The sequence below is a fragment of the Salmo salar genome, chromosome ssa04 (genome assembly GCF_905237065.1).
Source record: "Salmo salar chromosome ssa04, Ssal_v3.1, whole genome shotgun sequence".
Taxonomy (NCBI): Eukaryota; Metazoa; Chordata; class Actinopteri; order Salmoniformes; family Salmonidae; genus Salmo; species Salmo salar.
In genome coordinates, this window is record NC_059445.1 from 89,584,575 (window position 1) to 89,606,580 (window position 22,006).

At 48.3% G+C, this 22,006-nt stretch overlaps 2 protein-coding genes across 16 annotated transcripts in view; both read right to left on the reverse strand.

Moving 5' to 3' along the window:
• Positions 1–2,221: 2,221 nt before the first annotated feature.
• rl23a (60S ribosomal protein L23a) lies at positions 2,222–13,420 on the reverse strand. Its single transcript, NM_001141301.2, is given in 5 exon segments — positions 2,222–2,513; positions 3,263–3,332; positions 9,265–9,441; positions 10,500–10,680; positions 13,386–13,420. Coding segments are annotated over 5 exon segments (468 nt in total). The 5' UTR covers positions 13,411–13,420; the 3' UTR covers positions 2,222–2,498.
• Positions 13,421–14,624: 1,204 nt separating this feature from the next.
• Positions 14,625–22,006, reverse strand: part of LOC106604062 (inhibitor of apoptosis protein) — a 37,500-nt gene continuing 30,118 nt past the window's right edge. For 2 of the 15 annotated variants that reach the window (XM_045717490.1, XM_045717503.1), the window contains 5 exons: positions 19,958–20,056; positions 18,855–19,007; positions 17,453–17,494; positions 16,476–17,081; positions 14,625–16,423 (listed from right to left, as the gene is read on the reverse strand). In XM_045717490.1, the coding sequence (XP_045573446.1) occupies positions 16,888–17,081; positions 17,453–17,494; positions 18,855–19,007; positions 19,958–20,056 (488 nt within the window). In that variant the 3' untranslated portion in view covers positions 14,625–16,423; positions 16,476–16,887. Of the gene's footprint in view, positions 16,424–16,475; positions 17,082–17,452; positions 17,495–18,854; positions 19,051–19,089; positions 19,121–19,957; positions 20,057–22,006 lie in introns of those variants that run through there. The other 13 variants (XM_045717500.1, XM_045717491.1, XM_045717498.1 and 10 more) reach the window with 13 other exon arrangements.

The following is a 22,006-nucleotide window of genomic DNA, read 5'->3' on the forward strand; positions in this document are numbered from 1 at the left end:
GGTGAGGAGCACGGTAATGTGGTGAGGAGCACGGTAATGTGGTGAGGAGCACGGTAATGTGGTGAGGAGCACGGTAATGTGGTGAGGAGCACGGTAATGTGGTGAGGAGCACGGTAATGTGGTGAGGAGCACGGTAAGGAGCACGGTAATGTGGTGAGGAGCACGGTAATGTGGTGAGGAGCACGGTAATGTGGTGAGGAGCACGGTAATGTGGTGAGGAGCACGGTAAGGAGCACGGTAATGTGGTGAGGAGCACGGTAATGTGGTGAGGAGCACGGTAATGTGGTGAGGAGCACGGTAATGTGGTGAGGAGCTCAGTAAGGAGCACGGTAATGTGGTGAGGAGCACGGTAATGTGGTGAGGAGCACGGTAAGGAGCACGGTAATGTGGTGAGGAGCACGGTAATGTGGTGAGGAGCACGGTAAGGAGCACGGTAATGTGGTGAGGAGCTCGGTAATGTGGTGAGGAGCTCAGTAAGGAGCACGGTAATGTGGTGAGGAGCACGGTAATGTGGTGAGGAGCACGGTAATGTGGTGAGGAGCTCAGGAGCACGGTAAGGAGCACGGTAATGTGGTGAGGAGCACGGTAAGGAGCACGGTAATGTGGTGAGGAGCACGGTAATGTGGTGAGGAGCACCATTTGGCCTCTGCATGCCTCCGCGACTGCTTCATACAATCCACATGGCGCCCCGGACCACATTATCGGATCAATTATAAATTGGCTTTTAGCGAAGCGTCTCTCCCATCATAAATACATTAAAACCAATCCAAACCCTGTAACTACAGTGCAAGAGACGTCTAAGTAAAAACATGGAACATTCAACAACATTACCATGGTGATGGCACCTTCCCCCTGCCTCCAGTGGATTCAGACTGCTGCAAAGCCTGGTTGTATTCAGTGACATGTTATCGTTCTGAACTTTGCACATAGAAATAGAATGGATAGAGTTCACACAATTTCCTATTTGACAAACAGTTCTGTTCTACACTGCATTTCTATATGTACATTCTCCGGTGCCGACCCGGGTTATCTATTGTGTAGCTTAGTTACACATTTACATTTTAGTCATTTTAGCAGACGCTCTTATCCAGAGCGACTTACAGTAGTGAATGCATACATTTCATTTCATGCATTTTTTTTGTTTGTTGTACTGGCCTCCCGTGGGAATCGAACCCACAACGCTGGCGTTGCAAACACCACGCTCTACCAACTGAGCCACAGGGAAGGCTATAGTGTTGTCAGTGTCGTCTCCTGGCCATAACGGCCTTAAAGCTACTTCAATGCATCAGCTTTCTGATGTTCTGAGTGCGGACATTCCTTCGCCTCGCCGTTCGGTGTCACAGATACACCGGCCCAACTCTGTTGATCAGGGTCAAAGTGCGTGTGTGTGCGAGAGCATCTGTGTGTGTGAGAGCATCTGTGCGTGTGTGTGTATACAGAATGTGTCTCTCTCTCTCAGTTCTTGTTCTGTATCTCCCATCGTCTCTGGCAGCCATATTGAGCAGTGAGAGCAGGATGGGGACACACACGGGCAGGAAGAGAGGGATTTAGATGCAAACTTCTGACCATCTCAGGGAAGTAGAGGGAGGGGTCAAAGAAGGCTCTCTCTGATTGGAGGATAGCCTGGCATCCAACAAACCCAGATTCGTCTGTCGAGCTGCCAGATGGTGAAGCGTGATTCATCACTCCAGAAACCGCGTTTCCACTGCTCCAGATTCCAACGGCGGCGAGATTTACACCGCTCCAGCCGACGCTTGGGATGCGCATGGTGATCTTAGGCTTGTGTGCGGCTGCTCGGCCATGGAAAACCATTTCATGACGCTCCAAGCGAAGTTAGCGTGCTGACGTTGCTTCCAGATAAATTTTAGGTCGCCCTCTGTGGCCTACCACTTCGCGGCTGAGCCGTTGTTGCTCCTAGACGTTTCCACTTCACAATAACAGCACTTACAGTTGAACAGGGCAGCTCTAACAGGGCAGAAATTTGACGAACTGACTTGTTGGAAAGGTGGCATCCTATGAGGGTACCATGTTTGATGTTACTGAGCTCCTCAGTACAGGCCATTCTGTCAATGTTTGTCTATGGAGATTGCATGGCGGTGTGCTCGGTTTTAGGCTGAAATAGCTGAACTTGAAGAGGTGTTGACATACTGCTGTATTGATAGTTTATATATAATTATATATATATGATAGTTTATATATAATATAAAGATAGCTGCAGACTGAAGGATTGCACATGTTTATTATGCAACATTTCAACACCAGAACGGGAATATTCAGTGAGCAGGTGTCCCATCCATTCATCGTTCGGTCCATTTCTGGCACCAATCACCTGCAAGTCATGGGATGTTTTTACACTGCTTTATAACAGTTCTCTACGACATGAAATACATCACAACATCCCACCAGACTGAACAGATATCAACCAATGACACACGGGACAAGAGAGCGCGAGGTTTTTAACAAACATTTATTCCTCTGTACATCTCCCCAGCAGCCGGTTAAATGATGCCAATCTGGAACAGACAAGACAGGGATTAGACAGGATTCATAGGGCAGTTATAAAGACAGGTATTAGCCAGGATTCATAGGGCAGTTATAAAGACAGGTATTAGCCAGGATTCATAGGGCAGTTATAAAGTATTATTATAGACATAGCCTTGTTATAATGAGTCACAGTGCAGGTGGTCTTTGGCTGGACCCTGGACAAGGAGGGGGGCTGTTGGGGGGGACTGGAGGGGGGCTGTTGGGGGGGCTGTTGGGGAGGGGGCTGTTGGGGGGGATGGAGGGGGCTGTTGGGGGACTGGAGGGGGCTGTTGGGGGGGACTGGAGGGAGGGGGCTGTTGGGGGGGACTGGAGGGGGGGCTGTTGGGGGGGACTGGAGGGGGGGGCTGTTGGGGGGGACTGGAGGGGGGGCTGTTGGGGGGGACTGGAGGGGGGGCTGTTGGGGGGGGACTGGAGGGAGGGGGCTGTTGGGGGGGACTGGAGGGGGGGCTGTTGGGGGGGACTGGAGGGGGGCTGTTGGGGGCGGGGGGGACTGGAGGGGGGGCTGTTGGGGGGGACTGGAGGGGGGGCTGTTGGGGGGGACTGGAGGGGGCTGTTGGGGGGGACTGGAGGGGAGGGGGCTGTTGGGGGGGACTGGAGGGGGGCTGTTGGGGGGGACTGGAGGGGGGGCTGTAGGGGGGAAAGTTGGGGAAACACCAACATAGGAAACAGGGTGACATTTTGGTCATTCCGCAGGAGGAGACTTTACCGCCAGTCTCACCTTATTGGCAACATCCAGCGCGTCGTAATCTGGAGCCAAACGGACATATGCCTTCTTCTCCCCATCAGGCCTGGAGGACAGAGGGGATTGTTATTATGTATGCAGATCTCAGTGGGATAAAGAACTCCATTTCCCAGCTGTAGAAGTGGTTCCTTTGAGGACATCTACACTGGGACTGGACCAACACCCAGCGATGGTGGGGGGGGGGTCGTGCTGAGCACAGTGCCATCATCAATAACTCTTCACTGACTATCTTCAACCAGCTTAGGGCTGTCCCCGAAACAAACAAAAATATATTTAGACCAATCAATTTTAAGATGTATTTTTTCATATATATAGACACCCCGTGTTTGGATAAACGCAGCTATATGCGCACTGAGCTTGTCTGATGCTTTAAGCTCTCAGTTTGATTAAATCAGACACCCATGGAGTCAGGAGTCCTATGGCCACACGGTGTTAAAACATTACAGCGAGTGTGTGACCGGCACATCTCTCCTCCGAGCTGCAGCGAACAGCCACCACAGGAAGTGTTTATGGTGCTGCTTGGGGTTGAGGGTGCAAAATAATTATAGCTATTTACTTTCTTGTTTCTGAAAAGTTCTGTTAACGAAATCCCTCATTTGTTCAGGAAAAACATTATTTTGCCTCAACCCTTCCTCTCTTTACGTTAAACATGTACGCGACCGATAGGGCCTGACGTCTAGCCAATCACAATCACATCAATAAATTGGTTCTAAACTCTAAACACGGTAAAATGAAAATGATGCGGAGGATGTGAAAACTCGGAATGAGGGGGGAATGTTTACTGGTTGTTCAGGAGGGAAAGATCTGTGGAAGACGCGTGATGGAGATCCAGACAAAGGAGGGTATAGGAGCACGTGTTACTAAAACAATAAGTCTGTTCTAACGACAAAATTAAATAAAGCCTATATTACAGCAAAGACTAAAAACAGTTGCATGCATTCGTGAATTGCTGTTGATTTATAGTTTAGGATAATTATTTAAAGCTCCCTTTGTTATTTAAACTGAACTGCTTGATTGCATTTCAAAGCATGAATGACTCGTATGCAGTGTGATGACATGATTGATACAGTAGCCTATATATATATATACACACACACACACACAGACACACACTGACCAAAAATATAACTGCAGCATGTAAAGTGTTGGTCCCATGTTTCATGAAGTGAAATAAAAGATCCCAGAAATGTTCCAAGTTTATATCTTTCACATTTTGTGCACAAATGTCTTTACATCCCTGTTAGTGAGCATTTCTCCTTTACCAAGATAATCCATCCACCTGACAGGTGTGGCATTTCAACAAGCTGATTAAACAGCATGATCATTACACAGGTGTACCTTGTGCTGGGGGCAATAAAAGGCCACTGTAAAATGTGCAGTTTTCTTACATCACACAATGCCACTGATGTCAAGTTGAGGTGAGTTCAATTGGCATGCTGGCTACAGGAATAACCACCAGAGCTGCTGTCAGAGAATTGAATGTTCATTTCTTAAAATTTCCATAAGCCGCATCCAAAAGGAGCAAATCAGACCGCTGTCTTGTGCACCATGGGGGGGGAATGATCAATTTGCGACTACCCTACTAAAGAAATCTCGGTCGACGAAGAGCCCATCAAGCAAACAATCGCCGAAATGGGGTCAACCCCTAAACCAGCGCCACCTCTATCCTGTCAGATGGGTTCAACGTGGAGGGGAACCGCCTCCACTACAGCTACGAAGGTAACGGGGTGACCAGGTCACACAAGCAGGCAGCACAGTACAGTATGGAGTCTAATGGGAGAAGTCAGTTTAGCGGTAGTGATGCCTGGACTACATTCAGGTTAGTAACGTCAGGGTTAGTCCGGTAACGTTAGTCAGGGCTAGTCCGGTAACGTTAGTCAGGGTTAGTCCGGTAACGTCAGGGTTAGTCCAGTAACGTCAGGGTTAGTCCAGTAACGTCAGGGTTAGTCCAGTAATGTCAGGGTTAGTCCAGGGTTAGTCCAGTAACGTCAGGGTTAGTCCGGTAACGTTAGTCAGGGTTAGTCCGGTAACGTTAGTCAGGGTTAGTCCAGTAACGTCAGGGTTAGTCCAGTAACGTCAGGGTTAGTCCAGTAACGTCAGGGTTAGTCCAGTAACGTCAGGGTTAGTCCAGGGTTAGTCCAGTAAAGTCAGGGTTAGTCCAGTAATGTCAGGGTTAGTCCAGTAATGTCAGGGTTAGTCCAGGGTTAGTCCAGTAACGTCAGGGTTAGTCCAGTAACGTCAGGGTTAGTCCAGTAACGTCAGGGTTAGTCCAGTAACGTCAGGGTTAGTCCAGGGTTAGTCCAGTAACGTCAGGGTTAGTCCAGTAACGTCAGGGTTAGTCCAGTAACGTCAGGGTTAGTCCAGTAACGTCAGGGTTAGTCCAGTAACGTCAGGGTTAGTCCAGTAACGTCAGGGTTAGTCCAGTAACGTCAGGGTTAGTCCAGTAATGTCAGGGTTAGTCCAGGGTTAGTCCAGTAACGTCAGGGTTAGTCCAGTAATGTCAGGGTTAGTCCAGTAATGTCAGGAAACCGTAAATTCCAGACTATAAGCCGCAACTTGTTTCCCAGGCTTTGAACCTCGCGGCTTAAACAATGACGCGGCTAATATATGGATTTTTCCCGCTTTCACATTTTTTGTTACAAGCCGTGTTTCGTTAAAGCCTGTGTAAAGTTCATTTGTTTCAATGTACCGGTAGGCACCTGCGGCTTATAGACGTGTGCGGCTTATTTATGTTCAAAATAATTTATTTTTTTAAATTCAGTGGGTGCGGCTTATATTCAGGTGCGCTTAATAGTCCGGAAATTATGGTTTATTAAATAGTTATTTACCGGATGAGTGTGTTGACCTTGGCCACATCGATGTCGTACAGCTTCTTGACGGCGTGTTTGATCTGGTAAGGCTAGTAATGGACTGATGAATGGGTCTAGTAGTTAGGATTAGAGGTATACGGGTAGGGTCGTACCTGATGAATGGGTCTAGTAGTTAGGATTAGAGGTATACGGGTAGGGTCGTACCTGATGAATGGGTCTAGTAGTTAGGATTAGAGGTATACGGGTAGGGTCGTACCTGATGAATGGGTCTAGTAGTTAGGATTAGAGGTATAGGGGTAGGGTCGTACCTGATGAATGGGTCTAGTAGTTAGGATTAGAGGTATACGGGTAGGGTCGTACCTGATGAATGGGTCTAGTAGTTAGGATTAGAGGTATACGGGTAGGGTCGTACCTGATGAATGGGTCTAGTAGTTAGGATTAGAGGTATACGGGTAGGGTCGTACCTGATGAATGGGTCTAGTAGTTAGGATTAGAGGTATACGGGTAGGGTCGTACCTGATGAATGGGTCTAGTAGTTAGGATTAGAGGTATACGGGGAGGGTCGTACCTGATGAATGGGTCTAGTAGTTAGGATTAGAGGTATACGGGTAGGGTCGTACCTGATGAATGGGTCTAGTAGTTAGGATTAGAGGTATACGGGTAGGGTCGTACCTGATGAATGGGTCTAGTAGTTAGGATTAGAGGTATACGGGTAGGGTCGTACCTGATGAATGGGTCTAGTAGTTAGGATTAGAGGTATACGGGTAGGGTCGTACCTGATGAATGGGTCTAGTAGTTAGGATTAGAGGTATAGGGGTAGGGTCGTACCTGATGAATGGGTCTAGTAGTTAGGATTAGAGGTATACGGGTAGGGTCGTACCTGATGAATGGGTCTAGTAGTTAGGATTAGAGGTATACGGGTAGGGTCGTACCTGATGAATGGGTCTAGTAGTTAGGATTAGAGGTATACGGGTAGGGTCGTACCTGATGAATGGGTCTAGTAGTTAGGATTAGAGGTATACGGGTAGGGTCGTACCTGATGAATGGGTCTAGTAGTTAGGATTAGAGGTATACGGGTAGGGTCGTACCTGATGAATGGGTCTAGTAGTTAGGATTAGAGGTATACGGGTAGGGTCGTACCTGATGAATGGGTCTAGTAGTTAGGATTAGAGGTATACGGGTAGGGTCGTACCTGATGAATGGGTCTAGTAGTTAGGATTAGAGGTATACGGGTAGGGTCGTACCTGATGAATGGGTCTAGTAGTTAGGATTAGAGGTATACGGGTAGGGTCGTACCTGATGAATGGGTCTAGTAGTTAGGATTAGAGGTATACGGGTAGGGTCGTACCTGATGAATGGGTCTAGTAGTTAGGATTAGAGGTATACGGGTAGGGTCGTACCTGATGAATGGGTCTAGTAGTTAGGATTAGAGGTATACGGGTAGGGTCGTACCTGATGAATGGGTCTAGTAGTTAGGATTAGAGGTATACGGGTAGGGTCGTACCTGATGAATGGGTCTAGTAGTTAGGATTAGAGGTATACGGGGAGGGTCGTACCTGATGAATGGGTCTAGTAGTTAGGATTAGAGGTATACGGGTAGGGTCGTACCTGATGAATGGGTCTAGTAGTTAGGATTAGAGGTATACGGGGAGGGTCGTACCTGATGAATGGGTCTAGTAGTTAGGATTAGAGGTATACGGGGAGGGTCGTACCTGATGAATGGGTCTAGTAGTTAGGATTAGAGGTATACGGGTAGGGTCGTACCTGATGAATGGGTCTAGTAGTTAGGATTAGAGGTATAGGGGTAGGGTCGTACCTGATGAATGGGTCTAGTAGTTAGGATTAGAGGTACACGGGTAGGGTCGTACCTGATGAATGGGTCTAGTAGTTAGGATTAGAGGTATACGGGTAGGGTCGTACCTGATGAATGGGTCTAGTAGTTAGGATTAGAGGTATACGGGTAGGGTCGTACCTGATGAATGGGTCTAGTAGTTAGGATTAGAGGTATACGGGTAGGGTCGTACCTGATGAATGGGTCTAGTAGTTAGGATTAGAGGTATAGGGGTAGGGTCGTACCTGATGAATGGGTCTAGTAGTTAGGATTAGAGGTATACGGGTAGGGTCGTACCTGATGAATGGGTCTAGTAGTTAGGATTAGAGGTATACGGGTAGGGTCGTACCTGATGAATGGGTCTAGTAGTTAGGATTAGAGGTATACGGGTAGGGTCGTACCTGATGAATGGGTCTAGTAGTTAGGATTAGAGGTATACGGGTAGGGTCGTACCTGATGAATGGGTCTAGTAGTTAGGATTAGAGGTATACGGGTAGGGTCGTACCTGATGAATGGGTCTAGTAGTTAGGATTAGAGGTATACGGGTAGGGTCGTACCTGATGAATGGGTCTAGTAGTTAGGATTAGAGGTATACGGGTAGGGTCGTACCTGATGAATGGGTCTAGTAGTTAGGATTAGAGGTATACGGGTAGGGTCGTACCTGATGAATGGGTCTAGTAGTTAGGATTAGAGGTATACGGGTAGGGTCGTACCTGATGAATGGGTCTAGTAGTTAGGATTAGAGGTATACGGGTAGGGTCGTACCTGATGAATGGGTCTAGTAGTTAGGATTAGAGGTATACGGGTAGGGTCGTACCTGATGAATGGGTCTAGTAGTTAGGATTAGAGGTATACGGGTAGGGTCGTACCTGATGAATGGGTCTAGTAGTTAGGATTAGAGGTATACGGGTAGGGTCGTACCTGATGAATGGGTCTAGTAGTTAGGATTAGAGGTATACGGGTAGGGTCGTACCTGATGAATGGGTCTAGTAGTTAGGATTAGAGGTATACGGGTAGGGTCGTACCTGATGAATGGGTCTAGTAGTTAGGATTAGAGGTATACGGGTAGGGTCGTACCTGATGAATGGGTCTAGTAGTTAGGATTAGAGGTATACGGGTAGGGTCGTACCTGATGAATGGGTCTAGTAGTTAGGATTAGAGGTATACGGGTAGGGTCGTACCTGATGAATGGGTCTAGTAGTTAGGATTAGAGGTATACGGGTAGGGTCGTACCTGATGAATGGGTCTAGTAGTTAGGATTAGAGGTATACGGGTAGGGTCGTACCTGATGAATGGGTCTAGTAGTTAGGATTAGAGGTATACGGGTAGGGTCGTACCGGATGAGCGTGTTGACCTTGGCCACATCGATGTCGTACAGCTTCTTGACGGCGTGTTTGATCTGGTGCTTGTTGGCCTTGATGTCTACGATGAAGACGAGGGTGTTGTTGTCCTCGATCTTCTTCATGGCAGACTCTGTCGTCAGAGGGAACTTAATGATGGCATAGTGGTCCAACCTGGGAGAGGGGAGGAGAAGGACGGGGGGAGGGAGAGGGGAGGAGAAGGACGGGGGGAGGGAGAGGGGAGGAGAAGGACGGGGGGAGGGAGAGGAGAAGGACGGGGGGAGGGAGAGGAGAAGGACGGGGGGAGGGAGAGGAGAAGGACGGGGGGAGGGAGAGGAGAAGGACAGGGGAGGGAGAGGAGAAGGACGGGGGGAGGGAGAGGAGAAGGACGGGGGAGGGAGAGGAGAAGGACGGGGGGAGGGAGAGGAGAAGGACGGGGGGAGGGAGAGGAGAAGGACGGGGGGAGGGAGAGGAGAAGGACGGGGGGAGGGAGAGGAGAAGGACGGGGGGAGGGAGAGGAGAAGGACGGGGGGAGGGAGAGGAGAAGGACGGGGGAGGGAGAGGAGAAGGACAGGGGAGGGAGAGGAGAAGGACAGGGGGAGGGAGAGGAGAGGAGAAGGACGGGGGGAGGGACAGGGGAGGAGAAGGACGGGGGGAGGGACAGGGGAGGAGAAGGACGGGGGGAGGGAGAGGGGAGGAGAAGGACGGGGGGAGGGAGAGGAGAAGGACAGGGGGAGGGAGAGGGGAGGAGAAGGACAGGGGGAGGGAGAGGGGAGGAGAAGGACGGGGGGAGGGAGAGGAGAAGGACAGGGGAGGGAGAGGGGAGGAGAAGGACGGGGGGAGGGAGAGGAGAGGAGAAGGACAGGGGGAGGGAGAGGGGAGGAGAAGGACGGGGGGAGGGAGAGGGGAGGAGAAGGACGGGGGGAGGGAGAGGGGAGGAGAAGGACAGGGGGAGGGAGAGGGGAGGAGAAGGACAGGGGGAGGGAGAGGGGAGGAGAAGGACAGGGGGAGGGACAGGGGAGGAGAAGGACGGGGGGAGGGAGAGGGGAGGAGAAGGACAGGGGAGGGAGAGGGGAGGAGAAGGACGGGGGGAGGGAGAGGAGAAGGAAGACGGGGAGAGGGGAGGAGAAGGATGAGCCATCAGGGGTTAATAAGGAGGGAATCCCCCCCCCCCTCATCAGACAAACTGACCTGGACTGAGCCATCAGGGGTTAATAAGCGTAATAACGTACTTATTCCTGCGAGGGGCGCTCTTCCGGGGGTACTTGGGTTGTCTGCGGAGGCGCAGCGTTTTGGGGCGGCGGAAGGTCGGAGAGGTTCTTATCTTCTTCTTCCTCTGGCTGTGGACTCCCTTCAGAACAGCCTTCTTGGCCTTTAGGGCTTTCACCTTGGCCTCGGTCTTGGCAGGGACAGCTACAGAGGGAGAGAAGACGTTAAGACTGGGACAGCTACAGAGGGAGAGAAGACGTTAAGACTGGGACAGCTACAGAGGGAGAGAAGACGTTAAGACTGGGACAGCTACAGAGGGAGAGAAGACGTTAAGACTGGGACAGCTACAGAGGAGAGAGAAGACGTTAAGACTGGGACAGCTACAGAGGGAGAGAAGACGTTAAGACTGGGACAGCTACAGAGGGAGAGAAGACGTTAAGACTGGGACAGCTACAGAGGGAGAGAAGACGTTAAGACTGGGTTTAGACTGGGACAGCTACAGAGGGAGAGAAGACGTTAAGACTGGGTTTAGACTGGGACAGCTACAGAGGGAGAGAAGACGTTAAGACTGGGTTTAGGCAGGGACAGCTACAGAGGGAGAGAAGACGTTAAGACTGGGACGTGAAGAGTTAGACTGGGACAGCTACAGAGGGAGAGAAGACGTTAAGACTGGGTTTAGACTGGGACAGCTACAGAGGGAGAGAAGACGTTAAGACTGGGTTTAGGCAGGGACAGCTACAGAGGGAGAGAAGACGTTAAGACTGGGTTTAGGCAGGGACAGCTACAGAGGGAGAGAAGACGTTAAGACTGGGTTTAGGCAGGGACAGCTACAGAGGGAGAGAAGACGTTAAGACTGGGTTTAGACTGGGACAGCTACAGAGAGAGAGAAGACGTTAAGACTGGGTTTAGACTGGGACAGCTACAGAGGGAGAGAAGACGTTAAGACTGGGTTTAGGCAGGGACAGCTACAGAGGGAGAGAAGACGTTAAGACTGGGTTTAGGCAGGGACAGCTACAGAGGGCAGGGAACATTAACTGGTTAGAGGGTGGATGTTAAAACAGATTGCTATCATCCAGGCATTTAAACACCAAATCCGGTTGCAAAGAAATGTAAGAGGAAATGGGGGATTTGAGTAGGAATTCACGTTGATTTGTCTGAGCAGAAGAACGAAGTAGTCGCCCCATCATGGACCATGGTCTATAGGGACATCTAAAAACGTAACTGAGTGTTCGAGTTCTGGGCCAGATCTCCCAAAAACACCTTCAGGCTACGCTTATCGGTAGAACAGGTTGCCGTTTCTCAAAACAGTCTGTATTAATGTTGCACCTGAAATCCCAAGTCCGGGCTCTGGCTGGGCCACTCAAGGACATTCGGAGTCTTATCCCGAAGCCCCTCCTGGGTTGTCTTGGCTGTGTGTTTAGGGTCGTTGTCCTGTTGGGAAGTGAACCTTCGCCCCAGTCTGATGTATTGAGTGCTCTGGAGCAGGTTTTCATAAGGATCTCTCAGTACTTTGCTCCGTTCATCTTTGCCTCTATCCTGACTAGTCTCCCAGTCCCTGCCGCTGAAAAACATCCCCACAGCATGATTCTGCCACCACCATGCTTCACCGTAGGGATGCTGCCAGGTTTCCTCCAGACGTGACGCTTGGCATTCAGGCCCAAGAGTTCTATCTTGGTTTCATCAGACCAGAGAATCTTGTTTCTCATGGTCTGAGAGTCTTTAGGTGCCTTTTCGCAAACTCCAAGAGGGCTGTCATGTGCCTTTTACTGAGGAGTGGCTTCCGTCTGGCCACTCTACCATAAAGGCCTGATTGGTTGAGTGCTGCAGAGATGTTTTTCCTTCAGGAAGGTTCTCCCATCTCTACAGAGGAACTCTGGAGCTCTGTCAGTGACCATCGGGTTCTTGGTCACCTCCTGAAGCAAGGCCCTTCTCCCCTGATTGCTTAAAGCCAGCTCTCTAAAGCCTCTATTCTGAAATCACTGTAAACCCTATGACAGTTACATTTCACTTTGTATGGATTCATTGTCGAGGTAGAGGACCTTGTGCATTTATTAAGGTAAACTAAACCCAGTGTTTATATCCCAGGACAAAGCAGCTAGCAACAGCAAGCTTGTTAGCTAAAATGACATGAATGTTTCATGCGTTTCGACCCGTCCCAAAATAAATATAGTTTGTTCAGAGTTCATTTTGATATTTCAGCCTGCGAGTCCAGAACCAACATGAGTACCACCAGACTGGGAAATGACATCAGCTATAGCAGCTGAAGCACGTTAACTAGCTAGTTATGACCGCACATAGCTAGTTATAACTACACATAGCTAGTTATAACTACACATAGCTAGTTCTGACCGCACATAGCTAGTTATAACTACACATAGCTAGTTATAACTACACATAGCTAGTTATAACTACACATAGCTAGTTATAACTACACATAGCTAGTTATAACTACACTAATGGGCATTTTGATAGTAGATAATGTACTTGTACAATAACGAACCGTTTGTATGTAGGGCCATTCAACAATATTGGCTAAGTAGCTGGCTAACGTTAGCCTAGCTAGAAGTTAGCATGCATCTGCCACACAGCACTACAAGGGCAATAACCTGACAAAACCAGCATGTGCCCCAATGTAAGAGGACCTTAGAAACAGTGATTATTAGACCACACAGAGACAGAGTAGTCCAGTGTTAATCCAGGAGGAATTAGACAGGATACATAACAGGCCAACGTGGACCTGGTGTCGCTGCCAGCCGGCTGCACCGTCCCACATCTACTGACCCCAGACAAAATATTTTCATCGGTATAATATAGCTATATGTTAATCTTGGTAAACATGTACATACAACATACGTGGTTGTGCATTTTATCTGACTTTACGGGGGAAAACAATGAAGAGATTGACGAACCTTCCTTCTTCGCCTTCGGTGCCATGTTGAGAAAGGAAGAGTTACCGGGGTTTCCACTGCTGTCATCCAGGGGCGAGAAAACGGCACTCAAATATCGCGACACTGGCGAACTGCATCATGGTACTTGTGGTTAGAGGTCACCATTTCTCAGACGAGGCAAAAAATATTTGGAATTACATACTGCTACATAGGAACTGTAGATCAGTGGACTACAGCACACTATGTGTTGTTGGGTAGATATAACAGTGGGTGTAGAGGGTACCAGGTGTGTTGTTGGGTAGATATAACAGTGGGTGTAGAGGGTACCAGGTGTGTTGTTGGGTAGATATAACAGTGGGTGTAGAGGGTACCAGGTGTGTTGTTGGGTAGATATAACAGTGGGTGTAGAGGGTACCAGGTGTGTTGTTGGGTAGATATAACAGTGGGTGTAGAGGGTACCAGGTGTGTTGTTGGGTAGATATAACAGTGGGTGTAGAGGGTACCAGGTGTGTTGTTGGGTAGATATAACAGTGGGTGTAGAGGGTACCAGGTGTGTTGTTGGGTAGATATAACAGTGGGTGTAGAGGGTACCAGGTGTGTTGTTGGGTAGATATAACAGTGGGTGTAGAGGGTACCAGGTGTGTTGTTGGGTAGATATAACAGTGGGTGTAGAGGGTACCAGGTGTGTTGTTGGGTAGATATAACAGTGGGTGTAGAGGGTACCAGGTGTGTTGTTGGGTAGATATAACAGTGGGTGTAGAGGGTACCAGGTGTGTTGTTGGGTAGATATAACAGTGGGTGTAGAGGGTACCAGGTGTGTTGTTGGGTAGATATAACAGTGGGTGTAGAGGGTACCAGGTGTGTTGTTGGGTAGATATAACAGTGGGTGTAGAGGGTACCAGGTGTGTTGTTGGGTAGATATAACAGTGGGTGTAGAGGGTACCAGGTGTGTTGTTGGGTAGATGGGACAGTGGGTGTAGAGGGTACCAGGTGTGTTGTTGGGTAGATATAACAGTGGGTGTAGAGGGAACCAGGTGTGTTGTTGGGTAGATATAACAGTGGGTGTAGAGGGTACCAGGTGTGTTGTTGGGTAGATATAACAGTGGGTGTAGAGGGTACCAGGTGTGTTGTTGGGTAGATATAACAGTGGGTGTAGAGGGTACCAGGTGTGTTGTTGGGTAGATATAACAGTGGGTGTAGAGGGTACCAGGTGTGTTGTTGGGTAGATATAACAGTGGGTGTAGAGGGTACCAGGTTGTATTTATTTTTAAAATGTAACTTTTATTTAACTTAACAAGTCAGTTAAGAACAAATTCTTATTTGGAATGAATGATACATCTCACTTAAAAGATTTTTCAACATCATGTCTTTCCAGAAGAAAAACATTACAAATTTAACATCAGAATAATCATCTTGGCCTTTACATGCGACGGCCTTGACTGCCTGTTACATACGCCCCTACGTTCCAAATGTCATCTTATTTGCTCTATAGTGCACTACTAATTTCACCAGTTCCCTATGTGCCCTAAATAGGGAATAGGGTGCTATTCGGGATGCAAAGGCCTTTACTGGTTACTACACATCATCTGTCCAGTTTTAACTACAGGTTATAGTTGTATGCTCTATCAATGGACTGATTACATAGATGGACAATTATAGTTAGGCTGTTATATAACCCCATGCATTCCAACAGAGTTCTGTAATGTGTATATCTATACAGGAACATATTAGTTCAGGGTTAAGCAGGTACTTTAACAGGCTACATTCCGATATGATTAGAGACGATGCTGATGGGATAGTGGCAAACTCCAGTCCTAATGTCAAACTCCAGTCCTAATGTCAAACTCCAGTCCTAATGGCAAACTCCAGTCCTAATGTCAAACTCCAGTCCTAATGTCAAACTCCAGTCCTAATGTCAAACTCCAGTCCTAATGTCAAACTCCAGTCCTAATGTCAAACTCCAGTCCTAATGTCAAACTCCAGTCCTAATGGCAAACTCCAGTCCTAATGGCAAACTCCAGTCCTAATGGCAAACTCCAGTCCTAATGTCAAACTCCAGTCCTAACTCCAGTCCTAATGTCAAACTCCAGTCCTAATGTCAAACTCCAGTCCTAATGTCAAACTCCAGTCCTAATGTCAAACTCCAGGCCCAATGGCAAACTCCAGTCCTAATGGCAAACTCCAGTCCTAATGGCAAACTCCAGTCCTAATGGCAAACTCCAGTCCTAATGGCAAACTCCAGTCCTAATGTCAAACTCCAGTCCTCGAGGGTCGAGTGTCTGCGGGTTTTCACTACTCTCTTGTACTTGATTGATCAATAAAAGGTCACTGATTAGTTAGTACCTCCCATCACCTGTCTAGGTCTTATTGATTAGCAAGGAACTCCCCTCACCTGACTGTCTAGGTCTTATTGATTAGTTAGTACGTCCCCTCACCTGTCTAGGTCTTATTGATTAACTAGGAACTCCCCTCACCTGTCTAGGTCTTATTGATTAACTAGGAACTCCCCTCACCTGACTGTCTAGGTCTTATTGATTAGTTAGGAACTCCCCTCACCTGACTGTCTAGGTCTTATTGATTAACTAGGAACTCCCCTCACCTGTCTAGGTCTTATTGATTAACTAGGAACTCCCCTCACCTGACTGTCTAGGTCTTATTGATTAGTTAGTACCTCCCCTCACCTGACCGTCTAGATCTTTATTGATTAGTTAGTACCTCCCCTCACCTGTCTAGATCTTTATTGATTAGTTAGTACGTCCCCTCACCTGTCTAGGTCTTATTGATTAACTAGGAACTCCCCTCACCTGACTGTCTAGGTCTTATTGATTAGCTAGGAACTCCCCTCACCTGACTGTCTAGGTCTTATTGATTAGTTAGTACCTCCCCTCACCTGACTGTCTAGGTCTTATTGATTAGCTAGGAACTCCCCTCACCTGTCTAGGTCTTATTGATTAGTTAGGAACTCCCCTCACCTGTCTAGGTCTTATTGATTAGTTAGTACCTCCCCTCACCTGACTGTCTAGATCTTTATTGATTAACTAGGAACTCCCCTCACCTGACTGTCTAGGTCAAGTAGTAAGACTTTATTGATTAACTAGGAACTCCCCTCACCTGTCTAGGTCTTATTGATTAACTAGGAACTCCCCTCACCTGACTGTCTAGGTCTTTATTGATTAGTTAGTACCTCCCCTCACCTGACTGTCTAGGTCTTTATTGATTAGTTAGGAACTCCCCTCACCTGACTGTCTAGGTCTTTATTGATTAGTTAGGAACTCCCCTCACCTGACTGTCTAGGTCTTTATTGATTAGTTAGGAACTCCCCTCACCTGATTCTCTATGAATTCATTGGACACTAAATGAAAGGAGGTAAGAAATAGGAGCAAACACAGCCGTCCAGGAATAGAGATGGACACGCTTGGAACAGACTGTTGGTAGCTGTTCTCCAGGAGTAGAAGTTTGACAGTGTTAGAAGGGGCCCTGTTTCCTGGAGGTCTCCTAGGAGGCCAGGTTTTCTGGAGGTCTTCTAGGAGAGGAAGGTTCGGACGGTGCCCTTGACCAGTCCTCTGCAGATGGGACATTTCCTCAGAGAGGGAGCACAGTCCTTACAGACCACCAGGTGACCACACGGGATGAAGACAATGTTCACCTCCTTGTCCATACACACCTTACAGGTCCGCTCCTCCTGCAATCGCCGTAGCTGCTCTTCCATCGGCAGGTCTGGAGAGGAGGAGGAGGAGGGAGGGAGGAAGGGAGGGAGAGGGGGGAGGGAGAGGAAGGGAGGGAGGGAGGGAGGGAGAGGGAGGGAGGGAGGGAGGGAGGGAGGAAGGGGGAGGGAGGGAGGGGGAGGGAGGGAGGGAGGGAGAGAGGGAGGGAGGGAGGGAGGAGAGAGGGAGGGAGGGAGGAGGAGGGAGGGAGGGAGGGAGGGAGATGGAAGAATAGATAAGTAAGTATGGAGAGACATAAAGCAGGCATTCTCTCCCCCCTTCCCATTGGATGAGGAGACTGACCCCACCCATCCCAGTTCCAAGGCCGCCGGTCTCAGCCACAGCTGAAAGCAGCCCAGTGTGTGTATGTGAAAGTGTGTGTACCTGAGAGATCTTGACTCGGTGATGCGGCTTCATTTGCCTGGGCTGAAAGGTGCATCGAGAACAAGAATTAAACAGAAGTCTGAAATGAAATGAAACTGAGTTGGACTGAACTGGTACTAACTAGGCTAGACAGGATGTCGGTCTGATGATGTCACGGAGTAGGGCTTTATCACAGAGTTGATTGGCTACTTAGATCAGTTGTGTTCCTGAACTCTAACCCCTGACCCCAGCCCTACCCACCAATCATTCTCACAGTGACATGGTCAGAACTTCTCTCCACCCATGCCAAACCTGGAGGACTGGACTACTGTTTAGGGAGTTAGGGAACTAGGGAGTGAGGGGTTAGGGGGCTAGGGAGTGAGGGGTTAGGGGGCTAAGGAGTTAGGGAACTAAGGAATGAGAGGCCAAGGGGGCTAGGAGTTAGGGAACTAGGGAGTGAGGGGTTAGGGGGCTAGGAGTTAGGGAACTAGGGAGTGAGAGGTTATGGGGCTAGGAGTTAGGGAACTAAGGAGTGAGGGGTTAGGGAACTAGGGAGTGAGAGGTTAGGGGGCTAGGAGTTAGGGAACTAGGGAGTGAGGGGTTAGGGGCTAGGAGTTAGGGAACTAGGGAGTGAGGGGTTAGGGGCTAGGAGTTAGGGAACTAGGGAGTGAGGGGTTAGGGGGCTAGGAGTTAGGGAACTAGGGAGTGAGAGGTTAGGGGGCTAGGAGTTAGGGAACTAGGGAGTGAGGGGTTAGGGGGCTAGGAGTTAGGGAACTAAGGAGTGAGAGGCCAGGGGGCTAGGAGTAGGGATAGGGAACTAGGGAGTGAGGGGTTAGGGGGCTAGGAGTTAGGGAACTAAGGAGTGAGGGGTTAGGGGGCTAGGAGTTAGGGAACTAGGGAGTGAGGGGTTAGGGAACTAAGGAGTGAGGGGTTAGGGAACTAAGGAGTGAGGGGTTAGGGGGCTAGGAGTTAGGGAACTAAGGAGTGAGGGGTTAGGGGCTAGGAGTTAGGTAACTAGGGAGTGAGGGGTTAGGGGGCTAGGAGTTAGGGAACTAAGGAGTGAGGGGTTAGGGGCTAGGAGTTAGGTAACTAGGGAGTGAGGGGTTAGGGAACTAAGGAGTGAGGGGTTAGGGAACTAGGAGTTAGGGAACTAAGGAGTGAGGGGTTAGGGGCTAGGAGTTAGGGAACTAGGGAGTGAGGGGTTAGGGGGCTAGGAGTTAGGGAACTAAGGAGTGAGGGGTTAGGGGGCTAGGAGTTAGGGAACTAAGGAGTGAGGGGTTAGGGGGCTAGGAGTTAGGGAACTAAGGAGTGAGGGGTGATGGTTTACCCATGAGGTCTCTGAGCAGGTTAGAGGTTAGAGGTGATGTTTTACCCATGAGGTCTCTGAGCAGGTTAGGGGTTAAAGGTCAGAAGGAAGGTTTACCCATGAGGTCTCTGAGCAGGTAGACATCGTTCTTCTGGATCCAGTTCCTGAAGACCTCAGCTGCTGCGTTCCCTTTAGTCAGCACCAAGTCTATCAGCCTGGCTGTCTGCTGCTGGGAGGACTGGCCCTGGAGACTACTGTATTCCTCTCCACCTAGAAGGTCAGGGGGTTAAAGGTCAGCTGCTGCTGAGAGGACGACAAGTCTATCAGCCTGGCTGTCTGCTGCTGAGAGGACTGGCCCTGGAGACTACTGTATTCCTCTCCACCTGAAGAGACAGGGGTCAGAGGTCACTCTTCAGAACATAAATATTTTACTATAGTAGAAGATAGTAGTATTTAAATGTACTGTGGTAGTATATTAGTAGTACTGTAGATAAACATACTGATGATGTTCTGCTTTCTGAGGTGGTCCAGGATCGACTCTTCACAAATATAGTACTTTAATGTAGTAACTAGTAGTATATAATTTACTGCCCTTAAGTGCAGGATGCCGCTGGTATAGTATTAGTAGCTAGTAGTGTATAACATGTAGTGGTATATTAGTAGTATTATATAACATGTAGTAGTATATTAGTAGTAGCTAGTAGTATATAACATGTAGTAGTACATAACATGTAGTATATTAGTATTATATAACATGTAGTAGTATATTAGTAGTAGTTAGTAGTATATAACCTGTAGTATATAACATGTAGTAGTATATTAGTAGTAGCAGCTAGTATTATATAACATGTAGTAGTAGTAGCTATGTGGTATATAACATGTAGTATATAACATGTAGTAGTATATTAGTAGTAGTATATAACATGTAGTAGTATATAACATGTAGTAGTATATTAGTAGTAGTATATAACATGTAGTAGTATATTAGTAGTAGTATATAACATGTAGTAGTATATTAGTAGTAGCTAGTAGTATATAACATGTAGTAGTATATAACATGTAGTAGTATATTAGTAGTAGCTAGTAGTATATAACATGTAGTATATTAGTAATATATAACATGTAGTAGTATATTGGTAGTAGCTAGTAGTATATAACATGTAGTATATTAGTAGTATATAACATGTAGTAGTATATTAGTAGTATATAAGCAGACATACTGATGACGTTCTGCTCTCGGAGGTGCTCCAGGACAGACTCAACACTCTTCAGACGCTGGACCAACGCTGCCTGGTGTCTCTTCAAGAATGAATGACCGTCTGGAGGAGGGAGAGAGGGAGAGAGGGAGGGAGAGTGGGAGAGAGAGGGAGAGAGAGGATGGGGGAGGGAGAGAGAGGATGGGAGAGGGAGAGAGAGGATGGGAGAGGGAGAGAGAGGATGGGAGAGGGAGAGAGAGAAAGAGAGGGGGGCAGGGGGATAGCGAGGGAGAGAGAGAAAGCGAGAGGGGGCAGGGGGAGAGAGAGGGAGGGAGAGAGAGAAAGCGAGAGGGGGGGAGAGAGAAAGCGAGAGGGGGCAGGGGGAGGGAGAGGGAGGGAGAGAGAAAGCGAGAGGGGGGCAGGGGGAGAGAGAGGGAGGGTGAGAGAAAGCGAGAGGGGGGGCAGGGGGAGAGAGAGGGAGGGAGAGAGAGAGAAAGTGAGAGGGGGCAGGGGGGAGAGAGGATGGGGGAGGAAGGGAGAGAGAGAAAGCGAGAGGGGGAAGGGGGAGAGAGGGAGGGAGAGAGAGAGAGAGAGGGGGGGCAGGGGGAGAGAGGGAGGGAGAGAGAGAGAGAGAGGGGGAAGGGGGAGAGAGGGAGGGAGAGAGAAAGCGAGAGGGGGCAGGGGGAGAGAGGGGGAGAGAGAGTTAGGTTCACTTGGGGAGAATCTCAATTGTATAGTATCAGCTACTCTTCCTGGAGGACAACATTCTTTTGGCAAAAATAAAAATGGTATAATATTATTACACCACTACACCTACCACTACACCACCACTACATATCTACAATACAACATTTATAACACTACCACTACACTACCACTACACCACCACTAAACTACCACTACACTACCACTACTACCACACCACCACTACACTACCACTACACTACACCACCACTACACTACCACTACACCACCACTACACTACCACTACACCACCACTACATATCTACAATACAACATTTATAACACTACCACTACACTACCACTACACCACCACTACACTACCACTACACTACCACTACACTACACTACCACTACACCACCACTACACTACCACTACCACTACACCACCACTACACTACCACTACACCACCACTACATATCTACAATACAACATTTATAACACTACCACTACACTACCACTACACTACCACTACAATACAACATTTATAATACTACCACTACACCACCACCACTACACCACCACTACACCACCACTACATATCTACAATACAACATTTATAACACTACCACTACACCACCACTACACTACCACTACACTACACCACCACTACACTACCACTACACTACACCACCACACTACCACTACCACTACACCACCACTACACTACCACTACATATCTACAATACAACATTTATAATACTACCACTACACCACCACCACTACACTACCACTACACCACCACTACACCACCACCACTACACTACCACTACATATCTACAATACAACATTTATAACACTACCACTACACTACCACTACACCACCACTACACTACCACTACACTACCACTACCACTACACCACCACACTACCACTACCACTACACCACCACTACACTACCACTACATATCTACAATACAACATTTATAACACTACCACTACACTACCACTACACCACACTACACCACCACTACACTACCACTACACTACACCACCACTACTACCACACCACCACTACACTACCACTACACCACCACTACACTACCACTACACTACCACTACACCACACCACCACTACACTACACTACCACTACACCACCACTACATATCTACAATACAACATTTATAATACTACCACTACACTACCACTACCACTACACCACCACTACATATCTACAATACAACATTTATAATACTACCACTACACTACCACTACCACTACACCACCACTACACTACCCCTACCCCACCACTACACTACCACTACCACTACACCACCACACTACCACTACCACTACACCACCACTACACTACCACTACCACTACACCACC